Source organism: Notechis scutatus, chromosome Z (genome assembly GCF_049901735.1).
Source record: "Notechis scutatus isolate UNSWTSFEM ecotype Mainland chromosome Z, rNotScu1.2, whole genome shotgun sequence".
NCBI classification, from domain to species: Eukaryota; Metazoa; Chordata; class Lepidosauria; order Squamata; family Elapidae; genus Notechis; species Notechis scutatus.
The window spans coordinates 118,577,017-118,600,269 of NC_142025.1; the positions used below are offsets into that span (position 1 = coordinate 118,577,017).

Here is a 23,253-nt window from a genome sequence, read left to right on the forward strand (position 1 = left end):
GCTGCAAAGTTTCAGAACAGAATAACAAGAGTTGGAAGGAACCTTGTAGGTCATCTAGTCCAACCCCTCCTCCCCACAAGCCCAGGCAGGAGACCCTACACCATTTCTGGCAGATGGCAGTGGTCTGTTCAAATAGTAGGTTTGACCTGCTGTCAAACTCAAGCACTCTTCCCTCCCAGAGAGTCATTATTCAGGTAGACTGCCCCTGAAGCTGGAGGTTTTGCACGATTATCGTTACCCCAAGATTAGATCTAAACACAGGAGCTCCAATGTCAGTGTTTCCCAACCTTAGTTAATTGAAGACAGGTGGATTTCAATTCCCAGAATTCCCCAGCCAGTTTTCATGGCCTATTTTTTAAAAACTTTTTTAAAACTCAAGGTATATTACATCTACTGCATCCCCACTATCTATTAAGCAAATTATCCTATTAAAAATATGTGATAATGGTGGCCTAGCCGCATATGTTCTTTATCCATTATTAAACTGGGGCTTAATGTCCGGGCAAACCAGGCCTTATGACTCCAACTTGTTAGGTAAGAGAATCAGTTTGTCATACAGGTGTCAAACTCGCTGCCTCACGTCGCTGTCACGTGACATTTTGCGACGCTTTCCCCTTCGTGGAGATGGGATTGGTGTAGCCCGCGTGGGACACACCCGGCCAGACAGTTTGACACCCCTGCCGTACAAATAAGGGTCCCTAAACCTGTGGGCTTCCAACTCCCAGAATTCCTCAGACAGCCATGCTGCCTAGGGACTTCGGGGAGTTGAAGTCCACGAAGGGGGCAGGACATTTGGGGTTATGGAGGAGGAAACAAGCCAGCATGGAAAATAAAGCTGTCATGCAGATGTCAGCTGAATCGCTGACCCGTTTGTTTTTTTATCCTTTTGATATCGGGACAGCTTTGGCCGGACCGCCAGTCCAAATTTTATCCGGGTTGCCATCAGTGATAGCTTTCCAAATTTTTTCCTATCGGTTCTGAGAATGTGCTTCAGCTGAGCTAAACAAAAAACAAAAAACAAGGGAATATAGGAGAGGTAGGTGAAGGCAGGTGGGTGGGCCCAGCCAGAGGTGGTATTTGCTGGTTCTCTGAACTACTCAAAATTTCCGCAACCGGTACGTCAGAACCGGTCCAAACCGGCTGAATACCACCTCTGGTTCCCACCCCAGGAAAATACAGCTTGTTCTTCCTTCTGGCTTTCCTTCTCCACATCTGTCCACATCTGGCAGACTGCAGATATTGCTGCGTGGGCTTTGGGGAGGGAGGCCGGGAATCCTCCCCTTGACCCACTGACCCTCGCTCTCCTTTCTGCAAAGCCCCAGCCGGGCTCTGAGTCAGGAGAAACAGAAAGGGGAAAGGAGACAAGAGCTTGCAAAAGAGCTTTAGGGACTAGAAACTTGGCACATCTGCCAAGTTGGAGGGAAAGACGAGGTCAAGACCTAGTCACAAGGCTGGGTGAAGCAGAGTCCCCAGAACTGTGGCAAAGGGTTTCACATGTTATGTGGAAATGGTCTCATGATTTCTTGCATTAGCAGCCAATTCAAATTAAGAAGTGCAGCAGGAAGCAAATTGTGTTTTCTTCACAATTTCTTCACAAGTATCTGCAGGATGTGTGTGAACACCGATAACGTGTTTCTGGTGACCACAGGATGTTTCAAATCTGGGTACCCACTGGAAGATTTGCATCCCACGTTTAACAGCCTTTTTCCCAGCTGGGGATGCCTTTTAAACCATGTGGGTCCCGATTGTGTCATAAGTCGAGGACTAGAGTTCTAGTCCTCGACTTGTGACACAATTGCGACCAACTACTATTGACCTCACCCCTTTCCTAAGAGGTCTGTAGGGGACGTGCATAAGCACACCAACATGTCTACTGTCCCTGTCCTATTGTTTCTTTTATTTTTCTTATATGTATCCATGTATTCATAACTGTGTTTTTACTTACACCTATTATCTTGTAAGCAATTGACAAACCAAATAAAGTAAAATAAAAAATAAATAAAACATTTCCCTTGCTAAGTAAGGCGATAAAGTAAGTCGTGTTCAATTTTACAAAACATTTTTTTTGCCACGGTTGCTAAGCAAATCACTGAAGTTGTTAAGGGAATAAAACGGTCGTTAAGTGAACTTATAAGTGTGAGGACCAAACGTAAGTCGCTTTTTTTTCATCCTAACTTCAAATGGTTGCTAAACAAACCATTGTAGGTCAAGGACCACCTGTACCTTTAAGGAAAGTCTTATTTTTTTAAATAAAACTCAGCTGGGGAACTTGCTAGAATATTAAACCTGAAGGAGAAGCCCCTTTGCAAGGATGTCCCAGCTGGTAAAACTAAAAATATTGCAGCAATAAAAGCAGGCCTTTATATCTGTGGTTTGGGATTTAACACGGTTTGGGGATTCAGCCCATTGTGGTTTATATGGTGTGAACTTCAATGAAGAAAACTGTAGCTTAATGTGATGCTAACTTGACTGTCCTAAGACCACTTGAATGGAGATGGCCGATTGGCAGTGATTCAAGTGTTGTATGATTCTAGGCCATTGAAGCTGGATCGTTCCATAAGCCATGGTTAAACAGGGGCTTAATGGCCAGGCAAACCAGGCTTCTGTCTCTAACTTGTAAAGTAAGAAAGTCAGTTTGCCCTACTACAGCTAGGATCACTAAACTTGGCAACTTTAAGGCGTATGGACTTCAACTCCCAGAATTCCCCATCCAGCCATATAGGGTAACTTTCTTCCTATATGGTGGGAATGCAGTAAGCATAATATATCTTGACTTCAACAAAAAAAAAAAAAAAGAGCTGGCTGGGGAATTCTGGGAGTCTTTAATCTCTACCCCTGTTCTGACCCTGGCTTTCCAAAATTAAGAAACAAACTCCTCATCCCGGTAACACCCATTTTATTTAGGTTAAAGTGAATTCCTCTCCGGCAAAGTCCTGGCAAACAGTTTTTCAAGAGATTTCACAACTACAGACCTTTATCAGGCTTAGAGAGTTGCCAGGCCGATATCTTCCAAACGCCACACTGTAGCAGCAATTACTTGGCAAGGAGTCAGGAACAGATCTTCACCCTAATCAAATGAACTAATTGTCTCCTGCAAACACCACTCCCTTTTCACTCCTCTTTAGTCCCTCTGGGAGGGGCCATTCACCGTCCACCTGTGCCTTTACTCCTGAGTCAAGTTCCTTAACTGTTCCCTTCTCCTGGCAGCTCTGCGCATGTGCACACTGGGAACAGGCTCCAGCTGTTCTTCTTCCCCACTGATCTCCGACTCCATAGGCAGCAGGGAAATGTCGGACAGCCCTGGCTCCATCTCTGCCTCCGACACAGAGCCCTCCTCAGAGCCTTCCCCAGACTCCAGGACTGGCCCATGTTCCTCCCCAACCTCCTCGCTGTCCAAGTCTGCCGCCAGCTCCGCTGACCGCTGGTGGGCCACAACCACCCCGTCTTTCTCATTGCCTCCCCATCTTCCTCTCGGGTGCAAACAGGAAAACGATTAACCGAATTAAAAAAAAACTTGGTTCTGTTTTCTAAGCATCGGGGATCGGGGACTGTGCGTCTAAACACCCCTCTTCTTTCTCCTCCACAGACGCCATGCCTGTATCGGATCCGCGGGGAGATGCAGGCCGGTGGGCCAACGTCAGCTACCGGGTACGCCAGCCAAATGCTGCAGAACCGGCGCCCAGGAGGAGGAAACAAAACTGGTTCCACAAATTCTGCCGGTGCTGCGCAGGCCAGCGGGATGAAAGTGACTGGACACCGGCGCCTGGCGAGGTCCCAGGGGCCCGGCGAACAGATCCCGTCATCCGGGGTGAGTCATCAGGGCCTAAGAGACTATCCCAAACCTCCAGAGAGTGATATGGGGGCTGAGAGATGAGCTCAGCTGGGTACTAAATCCCACCCAATTTCAATCAGAATAGAGCTGGAAGGGACCTTGGAGGTCCTCTAGTCCAACCCCCTGCTCAAGCAGGTGACCCTATACCATTTCAGACAAATAGCTGTCCAGTTTCTTCTTAAAAAACCTCCAGTGATGAAGGGCCCAAAACTTCTGGTGGCAAGCTGTTCCACTGGTTAATTGTCCTCACTGTTAAGAAATTTCTCCTTAATTCCAGGTTGCTTCTCTCCTTGATTAGTTTCCATCCCTTGTTTCTTGTCCTGCCCTCAGGTGCTTTGGAGAAAAGCTTGACTCCCTCTTCTTTGGGGCAGCCCCTCAAATACTGGAATTCTGCTATCAGGTCCCTGCTGGACCTTTTCATTAAACTAGACATACCCATTTCCTGCAACTGTTTGTTGCGCTTCCAGATTTTAAAGTTCAGTTTGGAAAAAAAGCACAGTCTTTCTCCCCCCACCCCCCACCAGTTAAATCCAGGAGGAACACCCCATCGCTGTTAATTTTACTGGGGAACAACAAATGGGGTAGAAATCCAGAACCATAAATTAAAATTGTCCTTTTGCTTCTGAGATTTGTTTTTTTCCAGGAGTGTCACCAGTTTGGTGACAATTTGGACCAATGTCTTGCAACCTGGGCCACTTTAAAATGTGTGGACTTCAACTCCCAGAATCCTATGCTGTGCCGGGGGATTCTGGGAGTTGAAGTCCACCCCTCTTAAAGTGCCCAGGTTAAGAATTACAAGTAATCCTCGGCCTTACGAGCTTAACTGAGCCTCAGATTCCTGTCGCTAAGGGAAATATTGGTGAAGTGACTTTTGCCTCATTTTACGACCTTTCTGGCCGCCATTGTTAAGTGAACCCCTCCAGTGATTAACTGGATTAACTCCAGCGACACGATCATTAAGTGAATCTGGCTTACCCATTGACTTTGCTGCTGCGAAGTTTGCAAAAGGGACTCTGGGACACTGCGACCGTCATAAAAGTGAGTCAATTATCAAGCATCTGAACACAAATCACATGACCTTGGGGGGTGCTGAAAAGGTCGTAAGTGTGAAAAATGGACCCAAGTCACAACTTGGTTCAGTGCTGTTGTAACTTTGGACAGTCACTAAATGAAATGCCTGTACGGATTTAAAACTCCAGGATTTAAATCTTCATTATCTTCTCTCTGAATTGATAGCAGATAACAGATGAACAGAGTTGGAAGAGACCTTGTAGGTCATCTAGTCCAACCCCTCTGTCCAAGCAGAAGACCCTACACCATTTCTGACAGAGGGCAGTCCAGTCTCTTCTGGAAAGCCTCCAGGGATGAAGCTCCCACAACATCCAAAGGCAACTTCTGTTCTGTCGGTTGATGATTCTCACTGTCAGAAAATTCCTCCTTACTTCCAGGTTGGATTCCAGTGGGGAGGATCCGAAATGCAGAAATTTTCCGCCGGGGTTTTGTGCATCTCGCAAACCCTTAAAAAAAAAAAAAAAGGCCGAAAATCTACATTTCTGCCATATATTTTTTTTCCTTTCGCGGTCTTTGGAACCGCAACCTGGATGAGGACGCAGAAACGGCCGTGGCCGGAGTTGAGTGACCCTCCTTTCCTTTTTCCTCCCGCAGAGGGCATGCTGGTCATCAAAAAGATTGATTTAATGAGCGGCCGTATGGGCGCCAACCGCCGTGCCCACCACACCGACGAGTATGAGTACGACAACCTCATCATCCGCCGCGGGCAGCCCTTCGACATGAAGCTCCATTTCCAGCAGCCTTACGATTCCGACGACCACCGGGTCTGCCTTGAGTTCCTAATCGGTAAGTGTGGCCGAAGAATGGTTTCTCCGTCAGGTTTCTAGTCAACAGGTGAACAGAGTGGGAAGGGGCCTTGTAAGTCATCTAGTCCAACCCCACCCACCACCCCCACCCAAGCAGGGGACCTTACACCCCTGAGAAGCCTGGGAAGGGCCAACATCAGCGAGGTTGGAGGTTGGCAAAGTTGATGGGGGCCAGGAGAGAGGGTTCAGGGTGGCGTTTGGGCGACGTTAGGGATCTGGTGGGAATTTACCATCATGCACGGCACACGTTATCTGTTTTGGAGATCCTCTTTGAGTCTTGGGAGAGGCCCCGGGCTGATTGCAAACTTGACAATGGCAACCTTTTATTGACTTGATACCTTGGGAAGGGAAAGAGTGTAGTTTCCTTCTTTCCTTCCTCTCTCCCTTTGACTCCTTCCTTCCTTCCCTCCCTCCTTCCTTCTTTCCCTTCTTCTTTCCTTCCTTCCTCTCTCCATCCTTCTTTCCTTCCTTTCTCATTCCTTCTCCCCTTCCCTTCCTTCCTTCCCTCCCTCTCTCCCTTTTGCCTTCCTTCCTTCCTTATTTCCCTTCTCCTCTTTTTTTCCTTTCCTCCCTCCCTGTCCTTCTTTCCTTCTTCCCTTTCTCCTTCCTTCCTTCCTTCCTTCCCTCCCTCCCTTTCTCCTTTCTTCCTTCGCTCCCTCCTTTCCCTTCTTCTCCCCTTTCTTCTTTTCCTCCCTCCTTTTCTCCTTCCTTCCTTCCTTCCTTCCTTCCTTCCTTCCTTCCTTCCTTCCTTCCTTCCTTCCTTCTTTCTTTCTTTCTTTCTTTCTTTCTTTCTTTCTTTCTTTCTTTCTTTCTTTCTTTCTTTCCTTCTTTCCTTCTTACTTTCTTCCTTCCTTCCTTCCTGCCCAGGGAATTCTGGGAGTTGACACCCACATGCCAGAAACACTGCTCTAGAATTTTGACTTTTAAATGCAGCCCCTCCATGCTACATTGTTCCATCAGACCAGTTGAAAAACCTGGAATTCTCCGTTCCCAACCGGGTGATAATAATTTGGGGTTGTTTCTCATCTCAAAAAATGTGGTGGAACTGGAGCCGATCGTAGGGGGTCTATGAATCCTCTATCCCAAAAAACTCTAAAATGACCAAGAAACATGAACGTACTTTCTCTAACCACCACATCAAACAAGCCACACAGATAATGCAAGGTTGTCATAACATGATTTTATCTTTCCTTGTCATTAAGCAATCCATCATCCGGGGGGCAGGCTATTTTGAGCTTCCGATGACCCCCTCCCCCAGCTACGAAATTATAACTGAATTGCTATCCCAATAACTTCTGCCTGTTCTGACCTAGGCCTCCCAAAAGCACGAAGCTGACTCCTCATCCCAATAAAACCCCTTTTATTTAGGTTGAAGTGAATTCCTCTCCGGCAAAGTCCCAGCAAACAGTCTTTCAAGAGATTTCACAACTACAGACCTTTATTATAGGCTTAGATAGTTGCCAGGCTGATATCTTCCAAAGGCCACACTGTAGCAGCAATTACTTGGCAAGGAGTCAGGAACAGATCTTCACCCTAGTTAAATGAATTAATTGTTTCCTGCAAACCCCTTTCGCTCCTCTTTATTCCCTCTGGGAAGGGGCCGTTCACCGTCCGCCTGTGCCTTTACTCCTGAGTCGACCCTTGTACCTTAACTCTTCCCTTCTGGCAGCTCTGCGCATGCGCACACTGGGAACAGGCTCCAGCTGCTCTTCTGCCCCACTGATCTCTGACTCCGAAGGCAACTGATAACTGTCGGACGGCCCTGGCCCCGTCTCTGCCTCCGACGCAGAGCCTTCTCCAGATTCCAGGACTGGCTCATGTTCCTCCCCAACCTCCTCACTGTCCGAGTCTGCCACCAGCTCCGCTGGCGCTGGCAGGCCACAACACTTTCGAGGTGCATCTGCAGATTTCTGGGTGCAAACTCCCCCCCCCCCGAAAAAAAGATTACAGCAGACAAGGGAGCAAACGTTCCCTCCCTTTGCTAAAAACCACACAGAGGCAACCAGCACACTTGCAGGAGTTTGGAAAATGCTTCTGTTTACCGGTTGAACTGGTCCCGCTTGCAGTGCCATTCATTTTATTATGATGATTATCCCTGACCTCGCTCCGCTGAACCAGGTGAGGAATTTGTCTTCCTGCATCCCTGAAGGGATGGGATGCCTTGCCAAATTTCTCTAGGAGAAGTTTGCAAATAGGGCAGGGCGGCGCACACACCGCCTGCCTGCTTGGCTTCCAGCCCAGCCGCAGCCTTTGCCGTCCTTCCTTTCGGCATCTCTGTTTGCAATTTTTGGTTTGTTTGTTTGTTTGTTTTTGCCCCATCCCCTAGGAGAATTGAGGTAGCAACCTTTGATTATCTCTCAACAAGTTTGTCATTCTGTAGATCTGGGGTTTGGGATCCCGCCTGGTCTCCTTGCTCTTTTTTGGCCAGGACGGTCTCCCCTTCCTTACTGCCACCCCGGAATCCTAAGTTTTCCCCTCCGAGAATGCCCAAGGCAGAATTTGGAAAACCAGAAAGAGGGAGAGTCAAAATGAACCATTTTGGAATGGAGGAGATCGGTTTGCAAGTCCGGGGTTGCATCTCTGGCCTGCTTCTCCCTGCCCCAAAGGGCCCAGAGAGAAAAGACCCCCAACCACAAATATATTCGAAGTAGGCAATTTGGTGTTTCCACTGCTTTGGAACAGCCTGTTAATTGAATACAGATTTCGGTTGTTTCTCAAACTTGGCAATTAGGAGGAGGAGAGGAGGAGGAGGATTGTGGGATCTTTGGCACTCTCTGAGCTTGGTGATTTTCTTGCAGAAGTTTCATGATCCAACTAGATAATATTATCAGTGCTAGGAGGAAATGGGGTTTGTGAGGGGGAGGAGGGAGGAGGAGGAGGAAGAAGAAGAAGAAGATGATGATGACCCTTGGTGCTCTCTGAGCTTGGTGGTTTTCTTGCAGATGTTGTAATATCCAACTAGGTAAAATCACTGAAATCTTTTTCCAAGCCATGGGCTAACATTGAGCCACTGACTGGCAAGGTTTGAAAGACCAAACGAGAAAGCAACGCCTACCTTCACGAGTTCCTTTGGCTAAGACGAATTCATCGGCCTCTCAGGCTCTCTCTGTTCCATCTGATAATATTTATTTATTTTTTAAGCTCCCAGCCAAAGAAAAAGACAATAATCCACGATCATATCAACTTCCTGGCGGTTTGATAGGTGTGGGGAAGTTATGATCTCTTCATGAGGCTTCCAGCCCAGTTATTCGTGCCTTGAATTCGATCCGTCTTCTTCTTGAGATCCAAAAAGAACCAAGGTTAAACAAATCATAGTCACCACACTATAAAAAAAGATGCTGGGCGTCTGGAAAGGGTGCAGAGAAGAGCAACAAAGGGGATTTTCTCCTAAAGTCTACCCAAGCCAAGGAGATTCTTTTGCCACACAGATGCCGCAAAGAATTGCACCAGAGCAGCCAGAACGCCATCCCTGGGTTGAGACTTATCTAGAAATCATCGATGTCAGAAAAAAAAAATCCACTCTAGTTCTGAGACGTTGACTGTTCCATCTAAAATAAGCTAATTAGTGCCTTCTGAAGATAACTGCTCATAAATCGCCAAAAAGACAGCAGGTGGGTTCATCCAGGATGTAAAATCGTGATGCCCAATCCGGAGGAACAATAGTTTGGGTTAACAAAAGGATGAAGGATAGCCGCTTTGGGTCTGAAGGACTGTCTCATAGATGGGGCAGAATTGCTCCAGAAGATTAGGGGACTGTGGGATAAAACATACAGAGAATGGTTGCAGGAACTGGGTATGTCCAGTTTAATGCCAAGGACTAGAGGAGACATGATAGCAATATTGCAATATTTGGGGGGCTGCCGCAAAGAAGACGGAGGTGTCACCCTATTTTCTGAAGGACCTGAAGGAAGGAGAAGAAGCAACGGATGGAAACCGATCAAGAAGAGAAGCAACCTAGAAATAAAAAGAAATGTACTGACAAGGGAGGACAATTAACCGGTGGAACAACTCGCCACCAGAAGTTGTGGATGCTCCATCACTGGCAGTTTTGAAGAGACTGGACAACGATTTGTCTGAAATTACATAGGGTTTCCTGACTAAGCAGGGGGTCAGACTAGAAGACCTCCAAGGTCCCTTCTAACTCTGTTATTCTGCTAAGATGAAGATTTTTTGGCATTCAACCCGGCCATTGATTCTGTGGACTTGGAAGTGCAGGTAATCCTCAACTTACAACCATTCATTTAGTGGCTGTACAAAGTGACAACGGCACTGGAAAAAAAGTGATTTATGAACAGTCCTCGCACTTACGACCGTTGCAACATCTCCTAGCATCATGTCATCAAATTTGAGGCGCTGGGTAACCGGCAAGTATTTCCAAAGGTTGCAGGGTCACGTGATCGCCATTTGCGTCTTTCCCAACAAGCGGTCACTGGAAGAATGATTCGCTTAACGACCCTGTGATTCACTTAACAGCTTGCCGTGATCTGCTTAACAACCATGGGGCAGCAAACTCCGATGTGACTCACTTAAAAATCGTTTTGCTTAGCCATGAAAATTCTGGACCGAACTTGAGCTCAACGGTTCTGCTGTTAAGTGAGACACTTGTTAAGTGGGTTTTGCCCCGTCTTACGACCTTCCTTGCCTCCATTGCAAAGTGAATCACCGTGGTTCTTAAGTTAGTCACCTGGTTGTTAAGTGAATCGGGCTTCCCTGCTTCTGAGAAGGTCGCACAAGGGGAATCACGTGACTCTGGGGGCCCTGTGACCGTCATAAAAATGAGTCAGTGGCCAAACGTGTGAATTTTGATCACGTGCTTTGGGGGCTGGTGCGAAAGTAGTGAAAAACAGTTTTTTTCAGTGCCATTGCAACTTCGAACAGTCGCTAAATTAACTATTATAAGCCGAGGACTCTCTTAACCGGTAAGAACGGTGAGTGCAACCTGTTTGCCTTCCCCTCCACCCTGCCAGGAAGTGCTTCTATTATGGGGACCCTATTCAAGGGGGAATTTGGCCCAGGAAGTCTCTGTCTGAGAATGAAATGGGTGCCGTAAACTCAGTACATCCACGGAAGGCAAAATGGTGCAATAAATCATTGCATAGGGTTGCATCATTAAAATATTGCTGCATCGGGCACAACACCCAACATCTGCAGGGAACAGAGGCATGGGAGATGCCAAAGTGTTAACATAGCGACAAAACAATCCCTGTGTGGCAGTTGGGTTCACGTTTTTCAACCGTGGCCCCTTTAAAATGGGTGTACTTCAACTCCCAGAATTCTCAACCGCTCTTAAGGTTGAGAAACACAGGATTAGATAAACAGCAACTGGTGTCTTTCCATCTCTTGGTTCACCTGCTTCTTTCTGCAAATCGACTTAAGCTTAGCAACGTCGCCTCATCTTGTGGCAGGGAGTTCCACCTGTTACCGAATGCAGGTGGTGTAAATTTTTGGTTCGTCTTCCATTTCTGCCACTCGGCTTCATCAAGCGATCCCAAGTCATTGTACGATATAAGATTGGGCAAACAGCTTTTTTTAATAAAAATATATATCAGAATTTACCCTTTTTCAGATTTTTTTTAAAAACAGAGTTGGAAAGGACCTTGTAGGTCATCTAGTCTAACCCCCCGCCCCCATACCCAAACAGGAGACAATACACCGTTTCTGACAGATAGCAGTCCAGTGTCTTCTTGAAATTTTCTGAAGGGATATCTTGGTTAGGTTGTTGAAATCCACCGATGGATTCTAAAATGAGTGCCAAACCACACAACAAGGAGATTCTGAAGACCTCCATAAAAATGGTCATGCCAACCAATCCGCAAACCTTACAAAACTTGGAGCTTTGATGTTGATATGGACATGACAAGCGTGGCTAATTTCCCACCCGTGGTTGACCTCTCCAAGTTACAAGAAGAAATAGCGGAAGCGGAAATAGTGGAAATAGTGACAAAGAAGGATCTGGGATCATCCTCCAAACTTCTAGAGAACTTCTCCATGAAGAGACAATTAAAAAATAATAATTTTGAAGGCTACCTGGATGTTTTTACGTCTTGTGAAAACCAGCCATCATAAGAACTTTTAAGTAGACTATCAAGCACCAAGATAGGAGCGTCCTTGTTGTTTGGGAATGTTTTTCACAGTTAGGACTTCAACCAATAGCCACCCCTGAAGGAAATATAACTTATCCTTCGTAGAAGAGATATCTGCAGAAGAAATTTCTCCTCACGTTCAAGATGGAACTCAAATGAAGTAGATCGACTGAACAAGACGACACAGTGGAAGCTATTCCTTGCAAAGAAGAACCTGGGGTCCTCCTTCAAACTTCTAGAGAACTTCTCCAACTTTCTAGAGAACTAGGTCAAGGTCTTCTTCGCCATGGAGGAAAGTATGTAAAATTCAAATTATAGGAAGTGTTGCATTCATTACATCTAAAGGGAGGAAGGAACCTGTTGGTGTATTCGAAAACTAATTACTTCTTCATTCCAACATCATGTTTGCTGGATGATTAGTTTATGAAATAGATTTATGGGGGGGAAAATATTTCATGCCGTGAAAGAAATGAAGAGATGCCATTGTCATAACACTGCTTCCCTTTGCATATCAATCGGAGGTGCGGCTGTATATTCAGTGTCGGAGAGACATCAAAATTTAGAATATCCAAAAAGGGTTTTTCAAGCCCCTTTTCATTATTATTTCATTATATCCGAAAAGGAGGGAACGAGCCTCGACTTAGGCCCAAAATTTTCCTCTTATGTAAGTGAGACAGTTCTGAAGTGACCTTAGCTTCATTTTACGACTTTTCTTCCCACAATTGTTAAGTGAATCCCTCCAGTTAAGTCTGTCATATAGTTGTTAGGTGAATCCTGCTTCAGTGCCATTGTAACTTTGGTCACTAAACAAACTGTTGCAAGTCGAGGATTTCCTGTAGATTCCATGGCAGACATAAAAATTCAGAGACACCAGCCTTTTCACGGACTTCTTCGTTGCATTTCAAACTTTTATGACATGCCGAGTTCCAAAATGAAAGCATAACGTGTTGCTTCTCTCTCTCTCTCTCTCTCCCTCCCCTTTCTCCGCTTTCAACTTTCCCCAAACGGTGCCGGGTTGACTTAAGTGGGACATTACGTCTCCACTTTCTTCCGAATGAAACTGCACCGGTGGCATTTCTGCCTGCAGCAGGCTTGGCAGCTTTTCAGACTTTGTGGATTTGAATTCCGCAGCCAGGCAAAAGATTTTTCCGGCAGTTGGTATGAGTGGGGCGAGAATAAATGCAGCTAGACTGCTTTATCACGTGTTTTTTAACAGGGTAACTTTTCTTAATAGACGGTGGGAATGCGGTAAACATATATCTTGACTTCAGCAATGTTGAGAGAGAGAGAGAGAGAGAGAGCTGGCTGGGGAATTCTGGGAGTTGAAGTCCCCAGGTCTTAAAGTTGCCAAATTTATACAGTCCTGGTCTACAAAATGGTTTACTCTTCTTTAAGTGATGCACTTCCAGGTGTGCTGGTTCCCAGGTCCATGATCCTGAGACAGCACAGCCACGCTTATCCAACCATGGGAAACGTAGTCCAATGCCTCTCAAATTTGTGGGGACAATCCTTCCATCCACAGCTGAATATCCAGCTAGAAAACCCAGCCTCCAACCTTGATCCTGGCTGCTCGAGAAAAAAGCCACACCTGGAGAACAGGTTTTTTTTCCTGCTTGCCCTAACCTGCAACTCCAAATAATAGGGAAGGAACAGAATATTAGAGGCTGGAAATAAAAATGTGCGTTTCATTTTTCTTCTAAGCCTGGTAATCTCCTTCTCAGCAGTGTTTCTCAACTTTTAAGAGGTAGATTTCTGTCGGCTGGGGGATTCTGGGAATTGAAGTCCACCCTTCTTAAAGAGCCAGCATGAGAATTCTGGGAGTTGAAGTCCACCAGTCTTAAAGGGCCAGCATTGGAATTCTGGGAATTGAAGTCCACCGGTCTTAAAGGGCCAGCATTGGAATTCTGGGAGTTGAAGTCCACCGGTCTTAAAGGGCCAGCATTGGAATTCTGGGAGCTGAAATCCACCCTTCTTAAAGGGCCAGCATGGGAATTCTGGGAGTTGAAGTCCACCTGTCTTAAAGGGCCAGCATTGGAATTCTGGGAGCTGAAATCCACTGGTCTTAAAGGGCCAGCATTGGAATTCTGGAAGCTGAAATCCACCTGTCTTAAAGGGCCAGCATTAGAATTCTGGGAGTTGAAGCCCACCCATCTTAAAGTTACCAAGGTTGGAAGACACTGTCCTAAAGTCAAGAAAATCCTTTCATTTACTTATTTTTTCTTCCTCCTATTGCAATCTTTATAGATAGTGCTTGACTTACAACCATTCGTTTAATGACCATTCAAAGTTACAACAGCACCCAGAAAAAAAGTGACTTAGGACCGTACTTCACACTTCTGCAGCCTCCCCGTGGTGAGGTGATCAAAGTTCAGATGCTTTGCAATGGCATGTACTTATGACAGTTGCAGTTTCCCAGGGTCGAATGATCCTCTTACAGATAATCAGAGTTGGAAGGGACCTTGTAGGTCATCTAGTCCAACCCCCCACCTAAGCAGGAGACACTCTTCTGACAAGCAAAATCAATTGGGAAGCCAGATTCATTCATGTGAACTCACTTTAACAAATGCAGCAATTCACTTAATAACCATGGCATAAAAATGAGCAATACTCCCTCCGCAACCATCCCAGCCACAGAAAGGTTGGATTCGACTGTGGTCATACGTCGAGCACTGTCTCGACTTGACCCGCCGTGAGCCAGAAAGCAAGGCCTTCGCTAGAGACTGTTACCTCCCCCAAAATAAAGAATATAAGTTCTGCTTGTGGTTGCAAACCACAAATTGCTGCCCGGGCCACTAAACCACGGTGTGTCCTGCTGATCGAGCTGCAGTTAAAGGCAGAGGAAATGAGCTGGGCTGGGCTTGGATCTAGATTTTATTCAAGGGAGAGGAAGCAAGCGGCGGAATCTGGAGAATTCACATTATCTCTTCGAACATGAAGTTTTGGCCGGCCCTGTTCCCACCATCCAGGCACAGGGTGTTCTCGGACTCCTTATCTAACCCTCAATAGCAAAACTGAGGCTTAAGGCCAAAGTCAATCCTCCAAGCTCCACTTCATAAAATGTCTACTTTTGAGGCTGTACACAGGCGACCCACCTCAGCAAACGAAGGTGGGTTTCTTGCTGTTTGGGTGTGAGAGTTGGCTTCAAGACAAACCGGCTGTTGTTTTCACACAATACATGAAGCCCGGGTTATCCAAACAGGGTGCTGGCATTTCCAAAATGGCTGACGCCCGAACAGGTCCATCGTATTTCAAGGATTAATTTAGTTTAACTTGGTAGGTTGTTTAGTGACTGTTCAAAGTTACGAAGGCACTGGAAAAAAAAGAGGATCATTTTCACTAACGACCGTCGCAGCATTCCCCGCAGTCACGTGATCAACATTCAACCACTTAGGGACTGACTCATATTTACGATGATCCCGTGGTCACGCGATCCCCTTTTGCGACCTTCTGAAAGTCAATAGGGAAGCCAGATTCGCTTAACAACCGGGTTGTTATTATTTCTGTTTCAAGAACAGAAATAATCACCTCAACTGTAGTTATAAGTCAAGGATTACTTATATTAAATTTTATAGTATCATAGGTGCCAAATCCCTTTCCTAATTTGGCATTCTCTGTGGGACCACAAGGACACTATTGGAAGGGAACATGGGGCTTGTAGTTCAACCAAGAGTTCACGGCTGGGGTGTCCACAGGGTATGATCAAAGGAGTCAAGAGGGCGGCCACCCCTCCACCCAAATTATTAGCAAAACGAATGCTTCAGTTCTACCCTTTAAATAGTAGAATAAATGTAATAAATTTGTGTAATCTCTAGATGTAAAAAGTACAACTTTAAATATACATATATGGCATGGTTAGGATTGGTTGCAGAGTCGGCCAGATGTTGAGACCAGATCTGGCAATTTGGTCCACCTCTTCAGTCCTTCCCAAGGACCTGAACAAAAGGCAGATGTGGATGTTAAATAGTATAAAAACAAGATTTTTGGGGTACGATTTAAGCCATTCCAAGTTGAGCTGCCTTTCACAATTGACCAGTAGTGAATTTGTCAATTCCGATGTTATTCAAATGCTGCTCCGGTCGTTTGACATCGCACACTGGGCATCTATGACTATCGGTACCTCCCTGTCATTAATTCTATTAATTGTCAAATCACAACAATTAATTTTCCCTCCCACATTTTCTCCCACTGGCAGGCCCCAACCCACAAGCCTCAAAGGGCACTCACATTCTGGTCCCCGTCGGGGGTTCCTTGCCCGGCATGGGCTGGTCAGCGGAAATGACCAGCTCGGACGACAACACCATGTCTATCCGAATCTGCCCCTCGCCCAGAGCAGTGATTGGCAAGTACCAGTTCAGCGTGAAGACCCGAAGCAAAGCGGGCGAGTACGCTGCGCCCTTCGAACCCAACAACGAGGTGTACATTCTCTTCAACCCCTGGTGCGCAGGTAAGTTCTGGGGAGAAATATGTGGGCGAGAGAGGGAATGATGAGTCCAGAATTGCCAGCCTGGCTGTGAGGAAATGGACGTATCGCAACTAAGATGGGAGCTCAGCTCCCAGAATTCCCTTATTAATGATTATATCAGATTATCGATCTGTTTATATGTCATCAGTTAAAGAGTGGCCCTCTATTTTTTTTTTAGAGAGGACAATCACTTTGGAAGGATGGAGAGAGGGAGGAATGGATAGATGGATAGAAGGCAGGCAGGCAGGCAGGCAGGCAGGCAGGCAGGCAGGGAAGGAAGGAAGGAAGGAAGGAAGGAAGGAAGGAAGGAAGGAAGGAAGGAAGGAAGGAAGGAAGGAAGGAAGGGAAGGAAGGGAAGTAAAGGAAGTAAAGGAAGGAAGGAAGGAAGGAAGGAAGGAAGGAAGGAAGGAAGGAAGGAAGGAAGGAAGGAAGGAAGGAAGGAAGGAGAGATGGATGAATAAATGAATGAATGAGAAAGGGAGGAAGGGCGGAAGGAAGGATGAATGGAAGGAGGGATGAATGGAAAGAAGGAAGGAGATAGATGAATGGCAGGAAGGAAAGAACGATGGATGGATGAATGAATAGATGGATGAATGGAACAGAAGGGAGGGAGGAAGGAGAGATGGAGAGATGGATGGATGGAAGGAAGGAAAGAAGAAAGGATGGATGGATGAAAGGGGATGGAGGGAGGAAGGAAGAGAGATGGATGGATGAATGGAAGGACGGAAGAAGAGATGGAGAGATGAATGGAAGGATGGGTGAATGGAAAAAAGGAAGGAGTTATTCATTCATATCTTTGCTCTTTTTCTTAATAATGATTTATAGCAAGCAACGCTTCCCTAAGCTGGGTGAATTACTCCAGATTGGTCAAAATTGGTCTTTCTGTGAGTAACAACAATCACAACAGACACATTTAAATTGACTTAAGGGGTTTTACATACAATACATAAATATAGTGTAACACAGTCCTTGACTTACAGTCCTTCATTTCACGACCAAAGTTTCAACGGTCTTACGACCGTTGCAAGATCCCCACAGTTACACGATCAAACTCCAGAAACTTGGCACCAGGCCTCTATTTACAACGGTTGCCGCCTCCCGGCGTCGTGCGATCCCCGTTTTGCAACCTTCCCAGCCAGCTTCCAGCAAACAAGGAGAAGTCAATGGGGTAGCTGGGGTTCACTTAATGACTGCATGCTTCCCTTAATGACTCCAGCAATTTGCTTACCCACCATGGCCAAAAATAAAAAGTCCAACTGGGTACAGCGCAACCGCCTCCTCGCTTAACAACACACACCCCAATCTCAGTCGTGGTCATAAGGACGAGGACCAACTGCCTTTTGCCCTGTTGATGGCTGGGTTTTTACGTCTAAAAATCTGTGACAAAATGGCTACCAACCTTTGCCTGAAAAGAGGTGATCTCTGAGAGGTTGCCACCCGTGGGTTTTTATTTCCCACGGTTCTCATGAAAGAGGCTCAACGCACAATCCAATCTAAATCTCCTCGCCACAACACGCCCTCTTGACCTGAGTGCGAAATTTAATTTTAATTTTTCTGCCCGAGTCAGCAGGGTGTGGGAACGATGGACTGTGTGGCCTAGAAGGAAGAAGAGAAGAGAGGAAGAAACAAAACAAAACAAAAAAAAATCATTATTTTTCCTTTCTTATATGGTTCTCCTCTCTCTCTCTTGCCACACCCCAAACCGGTTTTTATCAAAACTAGATAATTTTTTGGCTTCTGACAAACCAGCTGCATTCCCACAACATATTAAACCCAGGTTATCGAAACCGAGTGCTTTGTATTTCCAAAATGGATGACCCCCACACCCAAACAGATCCCATCCTATTTTACGGAATGGATTTAAGTTTCGCTTTATCAGCTGTCCTTGACTTACGACTGTTTGTTTAGTGACCATTTGAAGTTACAACGGCACGGATTCCCTTAACGACCATGTTACTAACTTCCCCATTGGCAGTGTGATTCACTTCACAGCTGTAGCAAGCAGCAAGGTCGTAAAACGGGCACACAAACATCTCGCTTAGGAACTGAAATTTGGGCCTCGATTGTCATCGTAAGTCGGCCCCAAACATATCGGTCCTATTTTAAGGACTGGTTTGTAAGTTTCACTTTATCAATCGTCCTTGACTTATGGCTGTTCGTTTAGCAGCTGTTCGAAGTTACAACAGCACCCCAAAAAAGGGGCTTAGGAGCTTTTTTTTCACTCTTACGACCGTCACAGCCATCCCTGTGGACATGGGATCAAAAATTCATGCACTTGGCAAGTGATTCATATTTACGACGGTCGCCGTGTCCCCGGAGATGCGCTTTTTGCAACCATCTGACGAGCAGAACCAGCGGGGAAGCTGGGTTCGCTTAACAACCATGTGGCTCACTTCACAACAGCAAGTGATTCACCTCATAGCTGTGACAAGCAAAGTCGTAAAACGAGCAAAAGGTCCCTTCGCCGAGGAACAGAAATTTAGGGCTCGGTTGTCATCGTAAGTCGAGGACGCCCCGTTAAGTGGGTTTATTTCTGCATTTGAAGGTATTTCTGAAGAGATCGGAGTTCAGTTTGAGGTCAAGGATTTAAGAGGGGGAAAATGGGAATTTCCCCATCCCTGTCTTTTGTAAATAAGATATGTCTGACTTTGGAACCTTCTGGAAGGAAACGGGCAGGTACGGTGTGGCTGTTCCACATGCAAAAATTTAGGAATGGTATCATGCCTTCCCCACCCCTGTTTCCTTCCTGAACTGCAGGGAAGGCTGAGGAGAAGCAGAAAAACCAGGGTGGGGAAAGGAATAAATTTCTCCCTGCTATTTCTCGAAAGAAAGACCAAAGTAAATAAATCTTTAGCTTGGCACACAGAAGGGAACACTAAAAACAAAAAGGAAAACTGGGACTCACACAAACACACACTCTAAATAGGTATTGTTCTCCCAGCAGAAAGGAAAAAAGAAAGATAAAATCCTTTGATCCCGTTTTTATTTTGATCAAACCTCAGGAAATGACTTCGGTACACTTGACCATCCATCTCTGAAATGTTTTTTTTTTTCCCCCCAAAGAGAGGAAATAGAGATGGCCCTCAACTTTTCACCACAGCCGAGCCCAAAATTGACATCGTTAAGTGTGTTCTGCCCCGTTTTACAACCTTTCTTGACACAGTTGTTAAGGGAATCCCAGCAGTTGTTAAGTGAGTCACACCATCGTTAAGTGAATCTGGCTTCCCCCTCGACGTTGCTTGTCAGAAGATCACAAAAGGGTATCACCTGAACAGGGGACATGGCGACCGTCATAAATACGAGTCAGTTGCCAAGCGTCTGAATTTTGATCACATGGCCAAGGGGATGCTGTAACGGTCGTATGTGTGAAAAACGGCTGCAGGTCACTCTTTTTCAGTGCCATCATAACTTTGAACGGTCACTAAACGAACCCTCGTAAATCGAGAACTATTCGTATTTTTAAAAGTATTTTGTTGTTATCCTTTTTATGAGGCTAATTTTTTTCAAAGAGATCCCAGAGCGGCACACACAAGGGACAAAAGTAAAAACTAAATACATTTTTATTTGTTTCAAGATCATCTTTATTTATTTAGAAAATCAGCAGAAGCCCATTTTTATTTTTATTTCCCCAACTAAAGGATGTTTTAAAAGGGAGATGCGATTGCCCAGGTGTGTTTCGTGGCCGAGTTGGTTCCTTCCTCCCTTTAAAATATATATATATATTTTAAGAGGAGAACAGAATTGGAATTTTTTCCACATTTACTTGAATTTTCCTGGTTTTTCTCCTCCTCAGAGGATTCGGTCCACATGCCACAAAGTGACTGCCTAAACGAGTATGTGCTGAACGAAACAGGGAGGATTTATTATGGGACGGAAAGTCAGATCGGGGAGCGAACATGGAACTACGCGCAGGTAAGAGATGGGAAGGTTAGGAAAATGGAAAAGAGGAAAGGGAAGGAAGGAAAAAGAGGAAAGAAGGAAAGGAAAAGAGGAAAGAAAAATAGAAAGGAGGAAAGGAAAGGAGAAAGGAAAGGAAAGAAGAAAGGAAAGGAAAGGAAAGGAAAGGAGGAAAGGAAAGGAAAGGAAAGGAAAGGAAAGGAAAGGAAAGGAAAGGAAAGGAAAATGATGCAAATATGGCTACATTTCTCATTAGGGCAGGGAAATCTCCCAAATGTGGTCAAAGAAGTCAAAATGGCCACCCCAACGGTGCAGTCATCACCCAGAGGTTTATTCTTTTGTCCCAAAACAAACCAGAGGACCTGGGAAGACATGGTCCCCTGCTCCGATGACCTTTCTTCTTGTCTCCCCTCAGTTTGACCAAGGAATCCTGGATGCTTGTTTGTACATGCTGGATAAGCGGGGGATGCCTCATGCGAGCCGGGCAGATCCGATCATGGTTTCCCGTGTCGTCTCAGCCATGGTGAGTGGTGAATGGCTTCCTCTCCCAGGCTCTGACAATGGATCCAGAACCTTGTTTAAAAAGGGGAAATGTCAATTATTATCTCATTAATCTTCCCGTACGCTTCTCCTTGTTTTTGTGCATAACTTCCTCTGTTGCTTCAATCAATTCTCCTTATCCTTTCCTTTCTTCAATATCCCATTTTATACTCTGTATTCTACATTTTCCTTTCTTTTCTCTCTTTTTTTCTCTCTTCTTTCTTTCTCTCTTTTTTTACTCTTTCTCTTTTTTCTTTATCTTTCTTACTCTTTCTTTCTTTTTTTTCTTTTTTCTTTCTCTTTTTCTCTTTTCTCTTTCTCTTTTTCTTTCTTTTTCTCTTTCTTACTCTCTTTATCTCTTTCTCTCCCTTTCTTTCTCTTATTTTCTCTTTCTTTTTTCTCTTTCTCTCCTTTTCTTTCTCTCTTTCTCTTTTTCTTTCACTCTCTCTCTTTTCTTTCTTTCTTTTTCTCTTTTTTCTTTCTCTCTTTTTCTTTCTCTTTCTCTCTTCTTTTCTGCCTCTCTCTCTTTTCTTTCTCTCTCTCTTTTTCTCTCCCTCTCTTTCTCTCTCTTTCTCTTTCTTCTCCTTGGGCATTAAACTAAATAAATAAATCCAAGCATAGCAATAACTTACCAACTGAGTGCAGGTAGTCCTCAACTTATGACCACAATGGCAGTCATATGATCCCTGTCAGGGTTCCAAGGGATGCCCTAATTAATTCATGAGCCTCGAGCCAAGTTTCAAAAGAAATCCAATTATTTATTAGGAGCAACATGTCAGCACTTTCTTAAATGCGGCTGGCTCTGCCCCAAATAATTTACTGCCCACCTATGACCCTGTTTCCCCCCTCCTCCCAGGAAGTGTCATAAATCAGATTCTCCAACGGATAGAAAACACGCCTCTCTGGCTGGCTCTGGTAACCTGAGATACAATCTGTAGAAAGGTATGCGTGGAATGTGCTTCTGGTCATAGCAATTGAGCTGCTCCATCAATTCCCCCCCCCCTCCTTATGGCAACTCGAGAGCAGACCAGGAATGCTTTACAAGTTGACAATCCCCTTTTGCGACTGTCTGACAAGCCAAGTCAGCCAGATTCGCCTAACAGTGGTGTAACTAGCCAGTGCAGCGATTCACTTAACAACCGTCTCCCATAGCAACATAACTTTTGGGCGAGATTGTGGTCGTAAGTCGAAGATTATCTTGACCCAAACAAGAAATTATCACCCTTCCTCAACTCTGCTTCGGTTTTTACCCACCTGTTCTGTTTGCAGAGATTTGCTAATAAGGTCTCTTCTTCACCCACGTCTCTGTTGGAATGAGCGGCAGCCTTGAAACCTGATGAATTGACAAATCTATGAATTAATTGACGGGGATCTGGTATGGCTGGTTGGATCAGCCGGCTTCTGTTCTAGGAAGTCACACAGGTCAAGCCAAGGCCTGTTTGTGTTTTCAGCCTGCTGTGCCACCCCTTAATTGGGGCGCATCTCTTGCAATATTGGGGAACAAGATAATTGCTTCGTTTCTCGATGATTAATCAGAGCCGTTTGATTATCGTAAGGCCAGATCGCTGTGGCCTGAATTCACAATATTCTACAAAGGGCCACAATGCATTGGAAAGCAATCAGAACAGAGCTGGAAGGGACCTTCGAGATCTTCTAGTCCAACACACTGCCCAAGAAGGAGACCCTATACCAAGGGTCTCCAAGCTTGACAACTTTAAGACTTGTGGACTTCAACTCCCAGAATTCCTTTGCTGGCTGAGGAATTCTGGGAGTTGAAGTCCACAAATCTTAAAGTTGCTAACGGTGGAGACCTCTGCGCTCCTATACCATTTCAGACAAATGGCTGTCCAGACTCTTCTTAAAAACCTCTAGTGATGAAGCACCCACAACTTCTGGTGGCAAGCTGTTCCACGGGTTCATTATCTTCACTGTTAGGGAGTTTCTCCTTAATTCCAGGTTGCTGCTCTCTCCTTGATTAGTTTCCATCCATTGTTTCTTGTCCTGCCTTCAGGGGCTTTGGAAAACAGGGGCCCTCTTGGGGCATCCCCTCAAATACTGGAATACTGCTATCGTGTCTCCCCCAGTCCTTCTTTTTCTACCCAAACCTTGCAACCGTTCTTCGTATGTTTTAGTCTCCAGGCCTCTAATCATCTTAGTTGCTCTTCTCAGCACTTTTTCCAAAGTCTCAACATCTTTTTTGTGTAATGTGATAACCAAAACTGGATGCATTATTCCAAGTGTGGCCTTACTAAGGCTTTATCAAGCGGAAGTAATACTTCCGGTGATTTTGATTCTATGCCTCTGTTTATACAACTCAGAATTGTATAACCTTTGTTATCAATGCTGGTGCCTCTAATTTATATTCTTGTATTTAATTTCCTCTCAGCTTTTCTGCTTTTCCTGTTCCTTGGCTTGCTCAGCAATTGGGTTAGCAAAAAATTGTGCAAAAAATTTATGCCCTAATAAACTTGAAGGGGTCACAAAGATCTTGAGAAACCACAAAGAAATGACCATAGAGAAGTTGCTGGCATTTAACACAGCAAGAGTTACCGGCGTTAAAAA

The 23,253-nt window shown here is 45.3% G+C and overlaps 1 protein-coding gene across 1 annotated transcript in view; it reads left to right on the plus strand.

Annotated features, from left to right (window-relative positions):
* The window catches only part of TGM1 (transglutaminase 1), a 56,370-nt gene that overhangs the window by 15,355 nt on the left and 17,762 nt on the right, over window positions 1-23,253 (plus strand). Inside the window, exons 2-6 of the mRNA XM_026689294.2 lie at window positions 3,587-3,808; window positions 5,498-5,689; window positions 15,985-16,236; window positions 20,048-20,166; window positions 20,567-20,674. Coding sequence (XP_026545079.1) covers window positions 3,587-3,808; window positions 5,498-5,689; window positions 15,985-16,236; window positions 20,048-20,166; window positions 20,567-20,674 — 893 coding nt within the window. The remainder of the gene's footprint in view (window positions 1-3,586; window positions 3,809-5,497; window positions 5,690-15,984; window positions 16,237-20,047; window positions 20,167-20,566; window positions 20,675-23,253) is intronic.